The sequence below is a fragment of the Typopeltis vanoorti genome, chromosome 2, assembly GCF_054136105.1.
Source record: "Typopeltis vanoorti isolate ZY-2024b chromosome 2, IOZ_Tvanoo_1.0, whole genome shotgun sequence".
Classification (NCBI taxonomy): Eukaryota; Metazoa; Arthropoda; class Arachnida; order Uropygi; family Thelyphonidae; genus Typopeltis; species Typopeltis vanoorti.
In genome coordinates, this window is record NC_143550.1 from 16,821,283 (window position 1) to 16,840,374 (window position 19,092).

A 19,092-nucleotide genomic window follows, 5' to 3' on the forward strand; every position below is an offset into this window, starting at 1 on the left:
TTCAATTTTTCTACCCTTTTTCTTTTTATATCTGTAATTTTTGTCATGTCCTTCATCATCTTAATTTATTTGTGTTTTTATTCTTGCCATTTCATCTTACTGATTGGTCCTGTATTTTTATATTATTCCATATTTAATACTATTTTTTCAGCACCATTATAAAATTTCATACTGAATGTAACATCTTCATCCTCAAAATATCCAGGTATGTTTAAAGCTTCATATCCCTTCCAATATATAAAATTTATTTTATGACTAATTTTCTGATAATTTATATACTTATTAACCTGTTTAAAATGTAGTCTATCATTTGACACTATTCAAGTTAAATAAGCTTTGCTATGCTATATATATCTTAATATTAATTTAAAAAGTCTGCCCTTATGATAGCACAGCTGTTTAGATACTGTTAAGAATGGCTGAGGAATGTCTAAATCGAGTTATATTCTTTAACTTTAATGATTGTTCAAAAATGTCTTTAAATTCCTCAGCCAAATAAAGGCTGACATATTATAACTCTTCTAGAACAGATCATTCTTGTGAAACTAAACTGGATCAGCTGAAAGAACACAAAAAGATAAATTTAAAAAATTATATATATTTTCTTTATATATATAATTTTTTTTTGCATGGAATGGATGTCCAGAAATAATCTTCTCACAAATGACAACAGAACATTATTTTATTTTTTTAAAAAAAGCAATTTATGAATTCCTGATTTGTTTTCTCTTCTTGATGACATACTCAATGACAATGTTCATAAACAACTGGCAATATAGCATAACCAAATAAGGAAGACTATTTCCAGATATAAAATATATGAACGCACTATTTTGTTCATAAGAAACTGACATGTCGTTCAGAAATTTTAATATATGTGCTACCACAATGGTGCCAAAAGAGCAAGATAATACATGATTTTCATGAATATATAAAAGTGAGTATTTAAAATATAAATAAAATATCATTTACACACTTTCCAATTGTACAATTAATTAAAGCTTGATATCCAGTTTTACTTATGCTGAATGAAAAAATAGTAGCCATAAATTAGGTCTAAGACAACAAAATCAAGAAAAACTGTTATTTCAGAGGAAGGAAGTATCTACTAGGTTATAAAGTTACTTACAATGAATAAAAATAAATAAAGAAAATAATAAATACGTTCCCACCATTCCCAAAAAATATGATAAGATTCTAACTCAATGATATTTTTGATGAAATGCTTTCTTCTTTGTTTCCTTAGATAAATCTGACCTGAAATAAATCTGATGTTGTCCATTCTTTAGTTATGTCATTACATATTACATACTTAGAATGGATGTATGCTTTGTTGCAAGAATGGATCCAATTTAAAATATCCAGCAAAACTTTTAGCAGCAGTTGCTGTTAATAATGCTTTCTTTGTTACCAATCTTTTAGTTATACTTTGCTGTACTAACTGGAAGAGAAGAACATTTATAAAAATATATGTACAGTTCTGAAACATGAAGCTCATTTTTTACCTACTAATTAATCAAATTAATAGTGTATAATGAATTACTTAAAAAAAAAAAAAACGGAGTCCTAAAACTCCAGTTCTGAAGCAAAATTATTATTAAAGTATGTTTAAAAATTTGATCTGAAAGCAGTTCAGAAAGCAAAATAAAGATGTGTGTGTCATCACAATTTACCAATATGTCAAATCATTTCCATTTAATCAAACATACTAAATTATAATGTCTTCTTAAGCAAGCAGATATTAACATTAATATGTACATACTGAAAAAATTCACTCACACAAGAAATTTCCTGCTTGGTGGATAAGTAGAAATATTATATACTCTGCTTGTAAAACAGATAATTACTAAAAGTTACCTAGAAGACCATAAACCTTACTTTTTAAGTAAATGGCACTTGGAATATATGAAAATATTGTACAATAAAATTTGCACACTGCTGAACATGTTTTGAGAGGAAGACAATTTCTTTGAATAATATTATCTACAATAACTAATATTATATATAACTTATATATATTTAAAAACAAATTTGGATTAATAAAAATAACTGCATAAATTAACACATTCTACTTAAGTTTAGAAATGAAGACATGAAAGTTAAATTTTATCGAAGTCTAAAAATTAATTTTTTCCATTCAAAGTAAAAAAAAAAAAGTCCTGAAAAATTTGCAAGATTAAATTGCGCTGCACTGCAGTTATTCATTACAGATTTCATATGTTCTGTATAGAACATAATTGACTATCTTTACCTTTTACGAGACCAAAAAAAAAAAAAAGTACTCTTTGTGGCAGCCAGGAAAGTACATGTGCTATGTAAATTTAATTTTGGTTGTGTGATGTACATTTAAATGAGACATATATGAAATTTAATGTGGAGATATATATGAAATTTAATGTGGCATGTTTCTTCTTCCCTTCATCCATATTCTACTCATCAGTCTCTCTCTCTCTCTCACACACATGCCCACACATACACATGCAAACACAACTTATGTCAAACTATGGTAAACATTGTTCTAAAATGTACACATCTACAAGATTAACAAGATAGGAAAAGAAAAAATGCAGGAAAGTGCAAGGACAAACTAGGTAATTGCGTTTCGTAACAAATGCTGACACAGAGGTCACCTAAATTCAAATTACAAATAACAATCAAAATCTGAAACATTTATACAAGTATTCATTCTCTACATCTGTTTTACAACCATATTCCAAGGACACTACAAAATTTGACATTTAACTAATTACACTATACTAGATGATAAATGCACACATTTTAATAATGAAGACAATTACAGAAACTTGATGATAAATTACCCAGAAGCCACCTAAGTGTATGAAGCACAGCTTTATACAGTTAATACAAAGACACTTCCAAGAAAACTACTGCAAGTCTCAAATAGCTATTGTTCAGCTTCAAGTTATTATTATTTTTTTTTTTTTTGTTCTTTTAATAGAAAATAGGCTGTCAAAAACATAAAGACAACCATGCGAAGTCTGTGAGTGTATGTGTACACGACACACATATTATAAACTAGCAATGTAGCCACACGTTATGTCACCACTAATGTTACAAATGACGATACTTTGTACTGATGCCTTTGGTTTGTAATGAAGCTCCTCTTGTGATTAAACTAAAAATATATCCACTAAACTTTCTATTCACTTGCAGTACATGAGGCTGCTTTTCTTAGGGCAGTCAAATCTGTTAGAGAAACTTCTGAGTTTTCATTTCCCTCGGATAAACAGGTTAATGTGATACTATGTTTTTCAGTAAGTCCTGTAGATGACTGAGTTGATGATACAGGCAGTGATGACGACGACGGTGATGACGATGATGATGATGATGATGATAACGATGGTGATGATACAGTTTGTGGAGGAATGGGATGTAATGTTATCGAAGGGGGTAATACTGGCCACGTTGTTCCTAGTGGTGTATGCGATACATCGTGCTGCTGGAAGTTTGGTGCTGACTGTGTTGGTGAATTAAAAACTGTGGTACTAGTCGATGTAGTTATGGCAGTAGGAGTAAAATTGCTTCCGCTGTTGCTGCTACTACCATTGCTTGCTGCAGGTTCTTCATCCCCATCATCATCATCATCATCATCACTAAGGTCGATGACTTCTGGTGGAGCAGAAGTTGAAGTTTTCTGAGAAGCATTTGGGGTGCCACTTTTTGACCCAACACATCTCACTGTACCTCCACACTGGAGAGTCTGCTTGACAATCTGGGAGTAAGAAAAGAAAAAAAAAAAGATTAAAAGATTAAATATTACCAAAAAAACAAAAACAAAACTCAAACAGTTATATTTGCTTTTCAGAGATTGATGTAACAATTTTATAACATTATACTGGGTTTGTATACAATGTAAAAGTGTAAGGATGGCATGATAGGTGTAGTAAAGCATCAATCTCCTAACAACTGGCTGGTTTTTTGTGCTATACGTTTTACATATCCACCTCTTGCGTTTTGTTTGTGGGAGTGTACAGAACATACATACTCCAGCAAAAATTACATTATAGTGAACTCAATATAAAAAATTATTGAAACTATTCTTTTAATTTCTGTAAGTTTGCTGCAGTGAGAGTTAAGTGCTTGGGCATAGTTATTTCATATCTGCAAAGTTGTTGAATATGATACTGAAATATGTGAGCATGAAATTCTAATTCTAAGTGCAGATTATTTCGACCATGAGTTCTATACTGTGTAGTGATAGAAATTTTACCTATGAAATGTAATTTTTTTTTAAAATGGTGATCCCATACAAGAGAGGATGCTTAACCTCATAATACAAGAGTAGGCTGACTAGGTAGAAACATAAGAAAGAGGAGTGTTAAACTGATGAACGCCCCTCTTTGAACTTTATTTTCTTTTTTTTGAATCTTGATTTTCTCCGATCTAAATTTTCCTAATAATGAAATTATCTTCTTTGAAGATATTAATATTCACAACTGTCCATGCGGTTAGCCGAGTGGCTATGTACTTCACAACCATATGCCTGGGAAAGGAGTGTCCTGGGTTCGATTCCCGTCGCCAACATGAGAAGCTTAAGGATCTTTCTCAGACATAGCCAAGTTAGGTGGTCTTGGGCGTGGACTGCAGGGTTTTTCTCCCCAGTTTATCTAGGGTTTTTCCTCCTGCAAGCAGGCAAACTGGCCCAGTGAAAACACGCATCTACAGACATAGGACACACAGGGAGGCATAGAGCTAGCCACCTTATCCTCGGGACAGATATGGCTTAGAAGAGCTAAATATAGCTCTGTAATAACAGGCTAGTAGACCTAATACATGAAAGGAAGAAGAAGAATATTCACAACAACTGCAGAAATGCCACTGTCCTGTAAATTTGTGCTTTCACAAATATTCAATCAATGACACAAATTCCCACTCGATATCACAGCACTCTCCCTCTCTGGACATGTACTACGTTCTGGCTATTTTGTGTGGCAAAATACTTTCTACTTACAAAAAGGTAGAAAGTGTTTTGTGGGGTAATGGGCTCACCATTACCCCCAAAGTAGGTCTAGGTCCCAATTATGCCATGACCAGAAACTGCACACCATGCAGTGTCCTTGCTGTGAAGAGGTTTCTCTTGGACAAATTCAGGTTTCAAGAAACCTGTAGATTCATTTGTTTACATGACTGCTTAGATGGAAATGTGCTTAGTCTGAGAACCAGACATTATAGAGGAAGGACGGATCTTCATAGACATTGGCTAGCACACGGGCACAGCATTCCCACCATGCCGCATAATCCGTTCCTGTTAAATGCTGACCCACCTGAATGATGTATGAAAAGGCACCCAGCTGTTTAAGGATTCACTGCAGTGACTGCCTCAGTATCCCAAATTTTACCGTTGTTCAGCATTGACTGTGTTTCGGAGACTAATCAAAGACTTGCTCCAGCACATGTCCATGATTCCCATTTGTGTTAACAGTTTGTGGTTTCCCTGAATGCCCTCTGCATTGCAGCAGAACACTTCCAGTATGTTGTAACCTTTAATATGAAAACTTCTGCATTACTTCAACCTTGGTATCACCTCTGGGTCTGGCTCCCACCAATGAGACCTCAATAAAGATCGAAACTGGTCTGGGTAGTGACCCTTTCCATAATGCATAGCATTATACATGTTTGCAAGGAGATGTGCTTTGCATTATGCGATACTAAGGCAAGTGATGTGAAGTCATACCACCTTTACCACGAGTTGCCCCAGTCTTGAAGATACTTCAGGTGCAAACTTTGTTTCCTTACACTTGGATAAAGGATTAAACGAAGTATATAATTTCTTGGTATCTTTAATTTATGTTGTAACCTATCAATTAAGGCAATGATGACACTATTGTTTTGGGCATGCTTACAGAAATGATGAACAAACTGCTCACAAATATGTCGTAGGTTTGGACCATTTGCTCTACCGTGTGAATGAAAATAATGCTCAACAATAAATGTCTTTTCTTTTAATGTTATCACCATTGCTACAGCTAAATGTAATGGTGTAGCCTCTACACGTGCTCTTCTATTAATGTGCATGCAGTCAAATAGCATATCTCATAGCATGTGTGTACTGAAAGGGGTGTCGAAGTTCAGGACTGTTTTTTTTTCTTTTTTGTGCCATACCATATTTTTTTGCTATTTGATTATTGCAACCACTACTTTCTTTTCTTTCTGGGTCTCAGTATTCAGTTGTTTAGGGAATAGCAATCAGCTAAAATTACTGTATTTTTTTACAAATAGATTATTTGTAAGAGCCGGCTGCTGGCCTGGCTGGCCGAGTGGTTAGTGCATCTACTCTCCAGCCAAAAGGCTGCAGGCTCAAATCCCATTGTGGACATGGATGTCTGTGATTGTATTGTGAAAATACATTGCCGTTGTATGATGCAAATGATGGGGTTCACTGTAGTTGGTGGATCTTAATTGCATTATATAGAATGTTTCAAAAAATAAAAACAAAAATCCTGATAAAAACAGGTATTTTACGCAAAACTAAATTTGAATATTATGAGATAACCTGAGTATCCACTGCTAAGGATTGTTCTGTAGTTTTTTCTGAAAAGTGTATGTTCTAACAGTAAATGGTTTTCTTTCTTTTCTATTAGAAATAAAATTTTATAACTGTAATAGTTAATCTTACTTTCATTCATACTTTCTGAGAAAATTAGAATAACAGAATATTATGTAACTATTGTTATTATCACTTTACTGTTATTATAGAATAATAACAGTATAGTGATATTATATTGTTATTATCACTATACTGTTATTATAGAATACATTTTACATTATGATACCGCAATGTTTTCTGATATAAACTGATACACCCATAAAAAGAGTCCCTTTATCTCACTTTTAGTAAAATACTACTAGTACTAATAATAATTATTATAATTTTATTGTGCAGAAATTTTGAATTCACTTTTAACATATGCAGGTATACTTCGAATGATAAACTATAGCAAAAGTATGAGTACTTCAAAACTGTTCCATAATATCCAAACTAGCAGAAAATATATACATGACAATTTACTCCATAATCGTTTATTTCAATTTGAAGTGAGTAATCCTGGGAAACCAAGAAAGTGCCTAAAGAAAGAAACTGCATCTCTTGCTACAGGCATAGAGATGTAGCAATGCACGTTAATCTGGTTAAGTGTTCTCAACGTGAAGGATTATTACACCTTGTAATGGATGAGGGTCAACTTGCACTTCTTATCCATGCTCTTTCAACAGATTGTATGCATTATATCCATGTTTTGCTGGACATATATATATATGTCCTAGCTGGTAGTGAGGTTAAAGGAAATTCACTATTGCAAACCATTCCAGTGGTCCCTACAGGTTTGTTTTTACTAAAAGTGACAGCTGAAAATAGTCCTTGAGAACTCAAAATAAGGAAGACTGTTTCAGAGGTAGCAGAAATGAAACAGGAAGAGAAGATGGTTTGATAGATAATATCAAGAAATTTCTGACCAGTTTCTGATGCACCATCCCAAATGGAAAACAGCATTCCAAAGTTCTGTGAATTTGGAGTCAGTGCAAGTAAAAGTAACATCTTGAGTTTAGACACTCAAGTCTTTTAAAACTTAAAATATAATGCATTTGTGTCCAGAAAGGATAAAGGTCTCATTTCATGAAGAGAAATATAATCTCGCCTAAGAACTGGATATTATCAGAAACAAGAGGTGAATTGAATCTTTCTTGTTAGAGAGTAAACAGGAATGCGATGTTGTAGCAATGAAGTAAATAAGGTTGTCATCATTCTATTCAAGGATAGCTAATATCCTTGAATACATGTCAAATGGAGGAAGAATCTATTTTGCTATAATCAGCAAAGATATAAATAGGAGGTCAGTTGTGGGCAATCATCTAGGTATAGGACTGAAGGCATGGACAGAAGAATGAGGCTATGTGTTACTTTGGCATTGATAGGAAAACTAAAGACAGGAAGCTATTCAGTATGGCATAGTGAAAGACCAGAGTAAACTAGCTTTGGTCGTATAATAAAATTAGTTTAATCCTTTAGAGATTTCTCTAAATCTAGAGTAATTTATTAAAAAAGGGTGGCACACCATTTGGCAACTCCAATAGGCAGAGATGACCTGCCAATGCTTCTGCCTGTTATCTCCACTTGGGCCTGGCTCCCACTGAAGAGACCTCAATAAAGGTCGAAACTAGTCTGGGTAGTGGCCCTTCCCTTAATGCATAACATTAGACATATCCGCTAGGAGATGTGTTTTGCATTATAGGAGATACTGAGATAGGAGTGTTGGTAGCTTGCTCCACTTTTGCAACGAGTTGCCCTGGTGTTGTACCACCTTACCCCAGTCCTGAAGATACTTTCAGGCGCAAACTTTGTTTGCTCACACTTGGATAAAGGATTAAACTAATTTTATTATACTCTAACCAAGTGAAAAATAAACTTCAATAGCTTTGGTCGTGTCTACTATAACATGGGTTTTGAAAAATCATTGCATTATGGGATTTCATGCAATAAAAATAACAGAGCTTATAGGAAAAATAGAGTTTGAGCAGAACACTCAAAACATGTACAGTCTCGCAATACACTAAAAAATAAATAATAAAAAAAAATGTTACTGCAGTTTTAAACATCTCAAATTCTTAATAAATAAAGAAATACAGTACCACAGCTCTTTTAGTTGCTTTTATATTTGCAGCATTGACTCTGACGATGCACAATGTGGATTCGATTAAGCTTGATGCTCTAGCAATATCACGTTCTCTCATTCCGTTTAAAATGTTTTATTATTTCAAGCTTCTTCTCAATATGTAAGGATTTCCTTTTTTGTTCCCGACTTGGATTCTTATAATGAGGATACTTAACCAATGTTTTGAGATGCTGTATTAAATTCGTTTATCAAAAACAGTACATAAACTTGGGCCTGGCTCCCACTGAAGAGACCTCAATAAAGGTCGAAACTAGTCTGGGTAGTGGCCCTTCCCCTAATGCATAACATTATACATATCCGCAAGGAGATATGTTTTGTCATGCCTAATATTGTTTATAGCCTGAGTTAAATTAATTTAAAGTGTGAATAAGTCTATCCATGTGTCTGATTTCTATGTGAGTGTATTTATTTTCTTTGTCATTAAACTTGAGCAAGAAATGCTTATTTTATCGAGTGGAGAACCAAACATGTGATTTATATTGTTTCCATGTTATTTAGTTGAGTGAATTAGAGCCAGATATTTCGATATGTGTAGTTTATGACCTTGAGAGGGGGGGGGGAATTAAATCGTAGACTAAAAGGATTAAAAGTGAGTGAACTATCTCAAGCAACAACTACAAACTCGGTGTTACGACTGTTAAGGAAAAGAACATAAAGGCACAGTTCAAAGGTTTTAATAGTAAACGATTAATTAAATAATAATATCAGAACATAATGAATAATAATAAAGTGGAGATATTTTTACAATAGCATAGATTTAGCAAAGAATGGGATATGTTTCATAGTCATTTAAATGAGAATACTACAAGTCTTCTAGAAAAAAAAACACAAAAATTGCTGTTATAGCAGGTGGTTTAACTTCTATATTGCAACCACTACACGTCTGCTTGAACAAACCATTTAAAGATCACATGCGAGAAGAGTGGAATAATTGGATGTTGACTGGTGAAAAATCATTTACAAACAGTGGATCTATGCACACTGCATCACTTGATATGTTGTACAATTTTGTGATCAAAGCATGGAATAAAGTAAAAGTAAAGACTGTAATAAAATCATTAAAAAATGTGGTATCTCTAATCTCATGGATGGTACAGAAGATGATCTGTTTTGGGACACTGATGACGATGAAAACAAAATCAATTAACCAGATTCGAACTGGGATCCATATGACTATCATTTAAACAATGAATCTGAAGAACTATTTTCAACAGATGATGATGAAGAAAATTAACATGAAAATTTGAGGTTAATAATTATTATCTGTTTTTTAAGACTTAAATCTATTGTAATATTTTAAATAAATTTATGTAACAAAAAATTAATCTGATTTGTTTATAAACACTGCCTATTTTCTTATATAATGATGTATTGTAACTACCTAAATGTTCATTCAAGAAATTAATATCCCTTTTTATACTTGCCGTATAAAACGATACATGATTCTGAAGGGTTTTCTGTAGTATTTGAGAGTCGTCTTATATGCTGACATATACGGTGTGTGTGTGTATATATATACAGGGTGTTCGGGATAAATTTGACATATTTATAATTAATTATATTTTTCCGTAAGTTACATGTATTAACACACACTTCTCTTCATTTAAAAGTTTGGACCCTTCTTCATTCATATACAAGATGTCAGAAAGGATGGATAGCTGGAACCCACCTGAATCATGGAAGAGAATAACTTGTATCATAATGATTCGTGCCCGCCATCAAAATAAGGATATTACGACTGCTGCCCAATGCTCCCTGAATACAGTAAAAACAATCAGGCATGAACTAGAGACTTGCAATGGTGACTACGAGGATGTAGCAAGAAGAAAGATCCCTAGCAGACGATCTGATTGCGTTCGTACAGCAGAATTCCTCGCAAATCTGCAGGAACAGGTGTTGAAGAACCCTGGCATTGGAATTCGGGCTTTGTTCGTGGAGTTGCTAACTGTAGTCAAGCCCTGGATAACAAGGGTAGCCAATGGTAGGCCGTATGTATGGCAGCAGGATTCGGCCCCTTGCCACACCTCTGGGAAAAGTCAAAAATGGTTGTCTGAAAATTTCTACGACTTCACCAGTCCAAATGTTTGGCCTCCAAACTCCCCAGACCTTAACCCCATAGATTATTTTGTATGGGGCGCAGTTGAAAAAGACACCAATCGCACTTCCAGTAATACAAAAGCCCAGTTAATGGATAAAATTAAAACAGTTTTTGCGGCCCTTCCCAGGGAGACTGTAGCATCAGCTTGTTCGAGGTTCCGAAGCAGAATTGAAGCTGTGATCGATGCTAATGGTGGTTATTTTGAGTAAATCTTGTTGATAGTATTGTAATTAACTCTGCCTGTAATGTTTTTTTGTCAATTCATTAAATTTAATAGATACAAAGAAGATTTTCTTTTTCCTTACGAAACTGTCAAATTTATCCCGAACACCCTGTATATCTCATCTCATCTCATCTCATCATCCTTATACCCTCTTTTACCGTGCGGTGTCGAGGGTCCATTGATCATCGGACCTCACTCCGTTTACAGGATAAGGTGGTCAGCCTTATGCCCCGGTGTATCCTATGGCCTGTAGTGTTGAGTTCTCAAGGCCAGTTTGCCTGCTTTGTGGGATGAAAAACCCCAGAATAAACTGGGGAAAAAACCCTGCTGCCCACGCCCAAGACTGGCTAACTTGGCTATGGCTGAGGAAGATCCTTCAGCTCTTCACGTCACCAACGGGAATCGAACCTAGGACACTCCTTTCCCAGGCATATGGTTGCGAAGCGCATAGCCACTAGGCTAACCGCGCGGACATATATATATATATATATATATATATATATATGTATATACACAAAATAATACCAATGCCTATAAAATACTAAATCATACTCTGAACTATATAATTTACTAGAAACAAATTTCATCAGAGATATTAAACTTTTTAAACAAAATATATATAAGTGGACAAATACCACACTTCCATAGCTCAGTTGGTTTAGACAAGCCCTTTGGCTGGAATGACTCAGGTTTGAATCTTGTCTATGAAGTGAGGAACCTTTATCAGATATTTTAACCAGTTGGAAGTATACACACAATATACAGACATAGAACACTTCAGAAAGAAGGGTTCTATGTCTCCTATGAGTCACTTGGAGAAACTGCTGCTCGAGGGTAGAGAAATGAGTGCAGAGAATGAATTTGATCAAGTAAGAAGCGATGCAAAAGAGCAGGAGAGTATGAATGAAGAAATGAGTAGCATGAGTACAGAGAATGAGAGAACAAGTGTGCAAGACAAACAGTGAAATGGGGAGGCTAAGGGAACACAGCATGAGAAAGGTTGATGCTCCAAGAGAATGTGAATGCATGTGTAGACAAAAAAAGGATGACCTGGGATCAAGGGAAAACAGATTCGAAGAAGGTTCTAAGATGAATAAAGAGAAAAAGAAATGGCTCGAATTAAGCATGGAGAAGTCACATCTAATAAGTAGTATTAGTGCAACTTGCTATAGATCCAGGAATGAACTGCTATGTTTGTATACAAATACTAGAAGTGTAAGAAACAAAGCAAATGAAATGGTTGCATTAATTGAGTCTGTTTATTCACCCAAGAATTGTTGGAATAAGTGAGACATGGTTGGATGAGGATGGCATCCTGACAAGAATAGTAATGGAAGGGTAACGTGTTTCGTGAAGACAGAAAGGGTAGAAAGGGAGGGGAAGTGCAATTGATGACAGAGAAAGAGTTATGTCCATACAAAGTAGAGCTGCAAGAGGGAAATTAATTCCAGTGGTTTTGAGGCAGTATGGTGTGAGATAGAGGTGAATAGAATGAAATACTTTGTCGGATGTTGTTATAGATCTGGTAATGTGGATGGTAGTGACCATGAAATGTATAATCAAATTAACCATGGAAATAAGAAAAGGATGATCATTATGGGTGATTTTAATTATGGCAATATAGACCGGAATGATGAGATAGTGACTGGAAGTAAAGAAAATGAGTTTCTTGAGTTTTTGAGGGACAACTACCTCAGGCAGTATGTAAAAAAGGGCATATGAGGATGGAGGGTCTTGGATTTGATCATCTCATCAGAGAATGTAATTATAAATGAGGTGTCAAATCACCCTCCAGTTGGTGAGAGTGACTATGAAGTAATTACCTAGGTGGTTGTCAGCAATGTGAGGACCCCTGTGAGGAAAGGGTATATGTGGAACTACAAGGCTTATGAGGAGCTGAAGCTCAGGAGACAGCTTGCAGGTGTAGCATGGAATGAGGAGTAAGCTGGAAAGGAGATCAATACCACTTAGGGGATATTTAAGAATTGTCTAGTAGAAGCAATGTCTAAATGTATTCCAAGGGTCAGAAAGCTAAATAAGGTGGGTGTCAAATGGATGAACGAAGAGATTAAGCATGTGATACAGAGGAAAAAGGCTAAAGGGAGGCAGTATAAGAGGAGTGGTAATAATCAATTTCATGAGGATTACAAAGAACAGGCAATGAGGGTGACTTGGTTAGTAAGGGTAGCAAAAGTGAAGTATCAGCAGTTGGCTAATGAAGCCAAAAATAATCTTAGGGAGTTTTTTTCGATATGTAGCCAGAAAAAAAAAAAAAAGAATGATTATCGTATAAGAACAACTGCTGCATAGTTGAGATACTGAATGAGCAGTTCATCAAGGTCTTTCATTCTTGTGAATGTGACATCATGGAGAGTTTGAGGGCAGTTGTTGATGAGGAGGATAGACTGACTGTAAGTGAGCAAACTTGATGTTAATAAGGCTGTGGGACTTGATAATATATCGCTACATATTTTGAAGGAATGTGCCAAGGAGTTGGCAATTGCCTTGACATATCTGCTTAATATGAGTCTTGCAGTGAGTCGAGTTCCAAAGAAGTGGAAGGAGGGCAATATTGTAAAGAAAATGAGTTTCTTGAGTTTTTAAGCTGCTTCATAAGAGAGGTGATAGAACTCAAGCATCAAATTATAGGCCTAGCTGTGTGTCAGATGTTGTGGTTAAAGTGTTGGAGAGGATGGTGAGAACCAGGAACCAGAATTGAGTTGACAACAATGGTATTATCTTTAATGGAAAGCATGGATTTGCTAAAGGGAGTGTTTTAGTAAGCTACTTACTTATTACAATAAGGTGATGGCTTCATTGGACAGAGGAGAGGGATACACAATAGTATACTTATATTTTGCAAAGGCTTTTGATAGATTACCACATGATCAGAGATTGGCTATCTGATAGATATCAGCAAGTTGTGTATGGGAGGGCAATATCCCAGAAGAGGAAAGTCACTAGTGGTGTGCCCCAGGAGTTTGTTTTAGGGACATTGCTGTTTAACATGTATGTTAATAATATTGACAAGGATTTGGATGGGAATATTCAGTTGTTTGCAGATGATGCAAAGTTGGGACAAACAATAAAGAATAGAGCAGATGTTGTGGCCTTACATGAAGACTTGAATAGATTGAGTAAATGAGCATTGGAGTGGGGATGCGAGTTCAATGTTGCAAAATGTAAGGTTTTAAATTTTGAGAAACAAAGATGGGATACAGAATTTATGCTTGGTGGGAATATACTGTCGGAGGTGGAGAAAATAAGAGATCTGGGGTTGATGGTGGATAAGGATCTAAAATTTAGAGGCCACATTGCCAAAATTGTGAAGACAACACAACAAATTCTGGGAATGATGCAGAGGACACTGACTTGTAGAAGTAAGGAATTCTTGTTCCATTGTATAAGGCTCTGATTATGCTGCACATGGACTAACATGCACAGATTTGGTCACGTGGTTTTCAAAAGGAAAAAGAAATGTTGGAAAGGGTCCAGAGGCAACTGACTAAGGTAGTTTCTGATCTCTGGAATGTTGAATATGAGGAAAGGTTGAGAAGATGCAATCTACAGTCTAGTAGATAGGAGGAAGAGGGGTGATATGATAGAGACCTACAATAAGGGGTTGTTATAGGATTAATGTTGAAGAAGTTTTACAGAAAATGGTGGGAGATCAGGGGAGAACAAGAGGCCATGCCTGTAAGCTGTATAAGGAGGGTGTGAGCAGGTTTTTAGCATGCAGAGTTGTGAATGATCGGAATGCCTGCCTTGCCTGAGAGTGTGGTGTCTGCAGAGAATTTGAGTGTGTTTAAGGCATGGTATGATGAGATGTATGTATGACAAAAGGACCTCCTAGATGAGTCTCTGACTCCATGGAGTCTTAGGGTAATAATAATAATACCTGCACAGTGAAGTGGGGTCTGTGCATAAGTGTAAATCAGGAAGAATCACAGACACCAACAGAATGGAATACAAGTATGATAATACTATATTTTAAAAAGGGGATAAAAGAAAACTTACTAATTACAGAGGTATTATTAAGCATTTTTTTAAAAAATGCATTGTTTGCATTTAGTAGTGCATTATATGCTTAGTATTAAAGGAGCTGCCGTGTGGGTAAGTGGTGGCAATATTAAAATAGACTTAAATATAGTTATAAGTAGTAAAATTACCTTATGTTGTAATCCTTAGAAATTCACAGAGAAATAATGTTGTATGTATATTATTGTATATTTGTTTGCGGTAGTATTCATATGTCACTATTATTGTACAACGTGCAAGCACTGTAGTAATGGCAGCCGTTTTGTCACTTCAGTTTGCTTTGAATTTCGGTAATGGGCATGTGCATTAGTTATTGTTTTAAGAACAACTATTTCTGGGATAACTAGAGCACTAGCCAACAAAGAGCAAGCCAAAAAACTGAGTTAAATTCTCTAATCTCTGAAAATTTTATATGCATCTTTAACTAAACTTCAAAGATATGGAACTGTGAAATTAATAACTGAAGGACATTCAAGTCTTCATATACGAGAAGCAAGTGATATATGTATGTTCCAAGGAGCAATATGGAATCTGTGGTAAAGTTCTTTTTATTAAAGGTGCAGTTAGAACTGAAATTAAAGGTATTCCTATTGTCAGAGTGATTATTCTTCATGCCTACTTCAGAAAATTGAAAGAAAGATGTGTTTAAGGAAACTTGCTTACTGAAAGAAGATACATGCAAATATATTAGTTAAGTGAGGCTTTTTAATCTTTTGTAGTATTATAACGAATCTGAGATAAGACAGAATGAATGAGTAAAAAAAAACAAATTAAGTGCTGCAAAGGAAGTTCTCATATGGACAAATGAAACTACAGAACTTTTAGCTGAATGCTAATTTCAGTTTGTTTTGTAGAGTTTGATGTTATTTTTTTAGAATTGTATTTAACTGTGAAAGTTAGAATGTGAAAGAATTTTATTTGAGCTCATACAATAGAATGACTTAGTTGGATATATAAAACAGTAGAAATTAATTTATTAATTGTAATTCTATAGAGAAAAGTTATAGAGAGAATTATTTAGTATAGAGAACCATTTGTATATATTTATATGTTCACAGTAAATATTTTATTATTTTTATAATTGAATTTCATTCTTTGAAAATGCACATGTTGATCATTAAAGTCAATGCACTATTATGGATATGAATTTTACCCAACATTATAACAACTAAAATTTAAAAAATATATATATAATGATATTGTTATCTATAACACATAACTGACCTTGATATATATATATATATATATATATATATATATATAGGTTGGATATTATAAATGGGAAATAATATAGTTTGAGCAAGACAAGCTTCAAAATATAATGCATATAAAAATTTAAATCTTGTTGAATGCATCAATTTGTTATATTTGAAATAGCTTGTTTGCTCAAACTTTGTTATATTTTGAAAGAGAGCTTGATTGTTCCATCTGTTATTCCCCACCCATGTCCAACCTATCTATTAAAGTCAGTCATGAAGTATAATATAACAATATTATAATTTTATTTTAGTTCGTTAGAATGTTCAGATTCGTATCTGTGATGGTGCACTGACTTCAAAGATCAACATGCTGTGTGTATCCAAAGAATGAAGCTCTATAAGTATATAAACAATTAAAATATCTACTGTGAACATAAATATATACCATAGATACAACTTCTGAATACTAAGTAATTCTCTTTATCTCTCTGATAAATGCCAAAAGCTCAACTTGGGGGCTCCCCACTACTAGATCAGAAAGGAACACAAATAGAGGATATAATTGATGATCTAAACCTTGAAATCATAAACAACAAGCAAAATACATATCTGTCAAAAACAATGGGTACAGAATCAGCATTAGACATCACAGGAGTAGATTATGAAACTGCAAATCTTATCCAGTGGAAAATACTATACAATGCCATTAGTGATCATAGGCCTATCATCCCAACCATTAAATTGTTAGACCAAAAACCACAGAAAAAGAGATCTTGGAACTTCAGAAAAGCAAGCTGGCCCAAATACACACAACTATTAGAAACATATTGCACAGACACACCCTAGTAAAGAAATTGGCTGCAAAAAATTCAATTCCCAGAGGACTCAGGAAAAACAAATGGGTTCCATTTTGGAAAGATCATAACATCAACACTATGATCACCGAAAGAGATATTATCAACGAACAGTTAAAACAAAATAATACAGAAGAAATCAGAAAGAAGTTAATAGAATTAACTCGAAAAATTGAAGATGAAATTTCAAACTGTAAACAAGAAAAGTGGGAAGAATTCTGCAACAAACTAGATCCAAGAAAAGACTCACAACACTGAAATATCATCAGATTATTAAACAATGCAATACTTCCAGATACTGATCACTCTTCAAACACAATCTCCTCAGGAAATAAGGGAGTAAAAGCCAAAACCTGACTTCTGAAGATATTTAACACTTCCTGGAATACAGGTAACCTGCCAAAAATCTGGAAAAATCAGTCATTATACCCTTACTAAAACCTAACAAAAACCCTAGTGACTGTAAAGCTGCAGACCAATAGCTTTAACTAGTACTTTCTGCAAACTAAACAAAAGAATACTACATACTAGACTTATGGATTGGCTCTTAGAAAATAACAAGATAAACTTCTACCAAACAGCATACAGGTCGAAACACAGTACAAAAGATCAATTATTTTATCTTTGCCAATCAATCATGGATGGCTTTCAAGAAAAACTATCAAAGAAGACAACAGCAATTTTCTTAGATCTTATAGCTGCCTTCGATCATGTGTGGAGACAAAAGTTAATAAAAATTGCATACGATACTGGAATAAGGGGGAACACATTAATTTGGATTTCAGATATCATGAAAGGTAGAAAATTTAAAGTAAAAGTTAATGGAACTTCTTCCAATATACATTAAACTTGGGCTGGAGTTCCAGAAGGTTTTGTTCTAAGCCCACTCCTATATCTCATCTATATGAACAATATTCATTCTCACGTAATGACACAAAAGTAGCATGCTATGAGGATGATATAGCAATCTGGCGCACAAGAGTAATCCGCAATAATCTGAAAAAGTCCTAAATAAATCAATAAGAGGCTTAGAAAGATGGGCAAAGGAACTCAAATTACTAGATCAGAATATTAGTATCTTCTCCACTGATAGAAAAAAATAGACACAATTACAACAACCCCCAAATCAAAATATATAATACCAAAATAGAAAAAACAGAGTCTTCCAAATACTGAGGCCTAACTCTAGATACTGAACTAAGATTTATAACCCATATCACAAATACAGTGGGTGCTTCGCAATTTGGCACTAATCTGTAGCCGAACTAATGTCGAATTGTGGGACAATATTTCCCATATAAGTCTATGGAAAACAGATTAATTCGTTGCCAGACCTCCATTGGGGGGGGGGGGGGGAAATACAGCATATTATTTACTTTGAGAGGAGACCTCCACATAGCCTTTAAAGGAATGCAGAGAACCGACCAGGGCTTCTGACCTAATGTCCAATCCTCACCTTCTCGTGGTGTACCCTGTTGGGTATCTACCTGGATACTGAACGAACGAGGATGGGCTAGCAATTTGGGATTTAGCCGCCCAAATTGCATTCTTATTGGTTAAACCAAAATACAAAATGATGGTACAACATGACAAAATTTCATGCCGGCTGGGGCGTAGCCTGGTTAAACAAGGTCCCCGTTGTTCTCGCCAGGGAACCAGGGTGAATAGCAAAATGTCAGCTACTGGAACAAATCATAAAACACACCACCAACTCAACATCACCAGAGTTAAAGATCGGTACTATCAACATAAGAAGCCTGAATGGCAAAGAAATGGAGCTAGTTGAGGAATTAGATAAGTACCAGATCGACATAATAGGGGTAACTGAAACAAAAAAGACAAAAACTGGTGAGATCTTTCTGAGCAATAAATACAAAATGTTATATTCAGGCAATGACAATCAAGGAAAAGGAGCAATGGCCATACATAAGCACTGCAACACTGCAGCACCCGCAAGGAAAAAATGAAAAATTTAAATTTTTTTTGTTTA

General features: G+C 34.7%; 1 protein-coding gene across 2 annotated transcripts in view; it reads right to left on the bottom strand.

Moving 5' to 3' along the window:
* Positions 1 to 2,654: 2,654 nt before the first annotated feature.
* Positions 2,655 to 19,092, bottom strand: part of LOC150108851 (helicase ARIP4) — a 619,923-nt gene continuing 603,485 nt past the window's right edge. For both annotated transcript variants that reach the window (XM_090403746.1, XM_090403737.1), the window contains one exon: positions 2,655 to 3,733. In XM_090403746.1, coding sequence (XP_090259872.1) covers positions 3,161 to 3,733 — 573 coding nt within the window. In that variant the 3' untranslated portion in view covers positions 2,655 to 3,160. The remainder of the gene's footprint in view (positions 3,734 to 19,092) is intronic.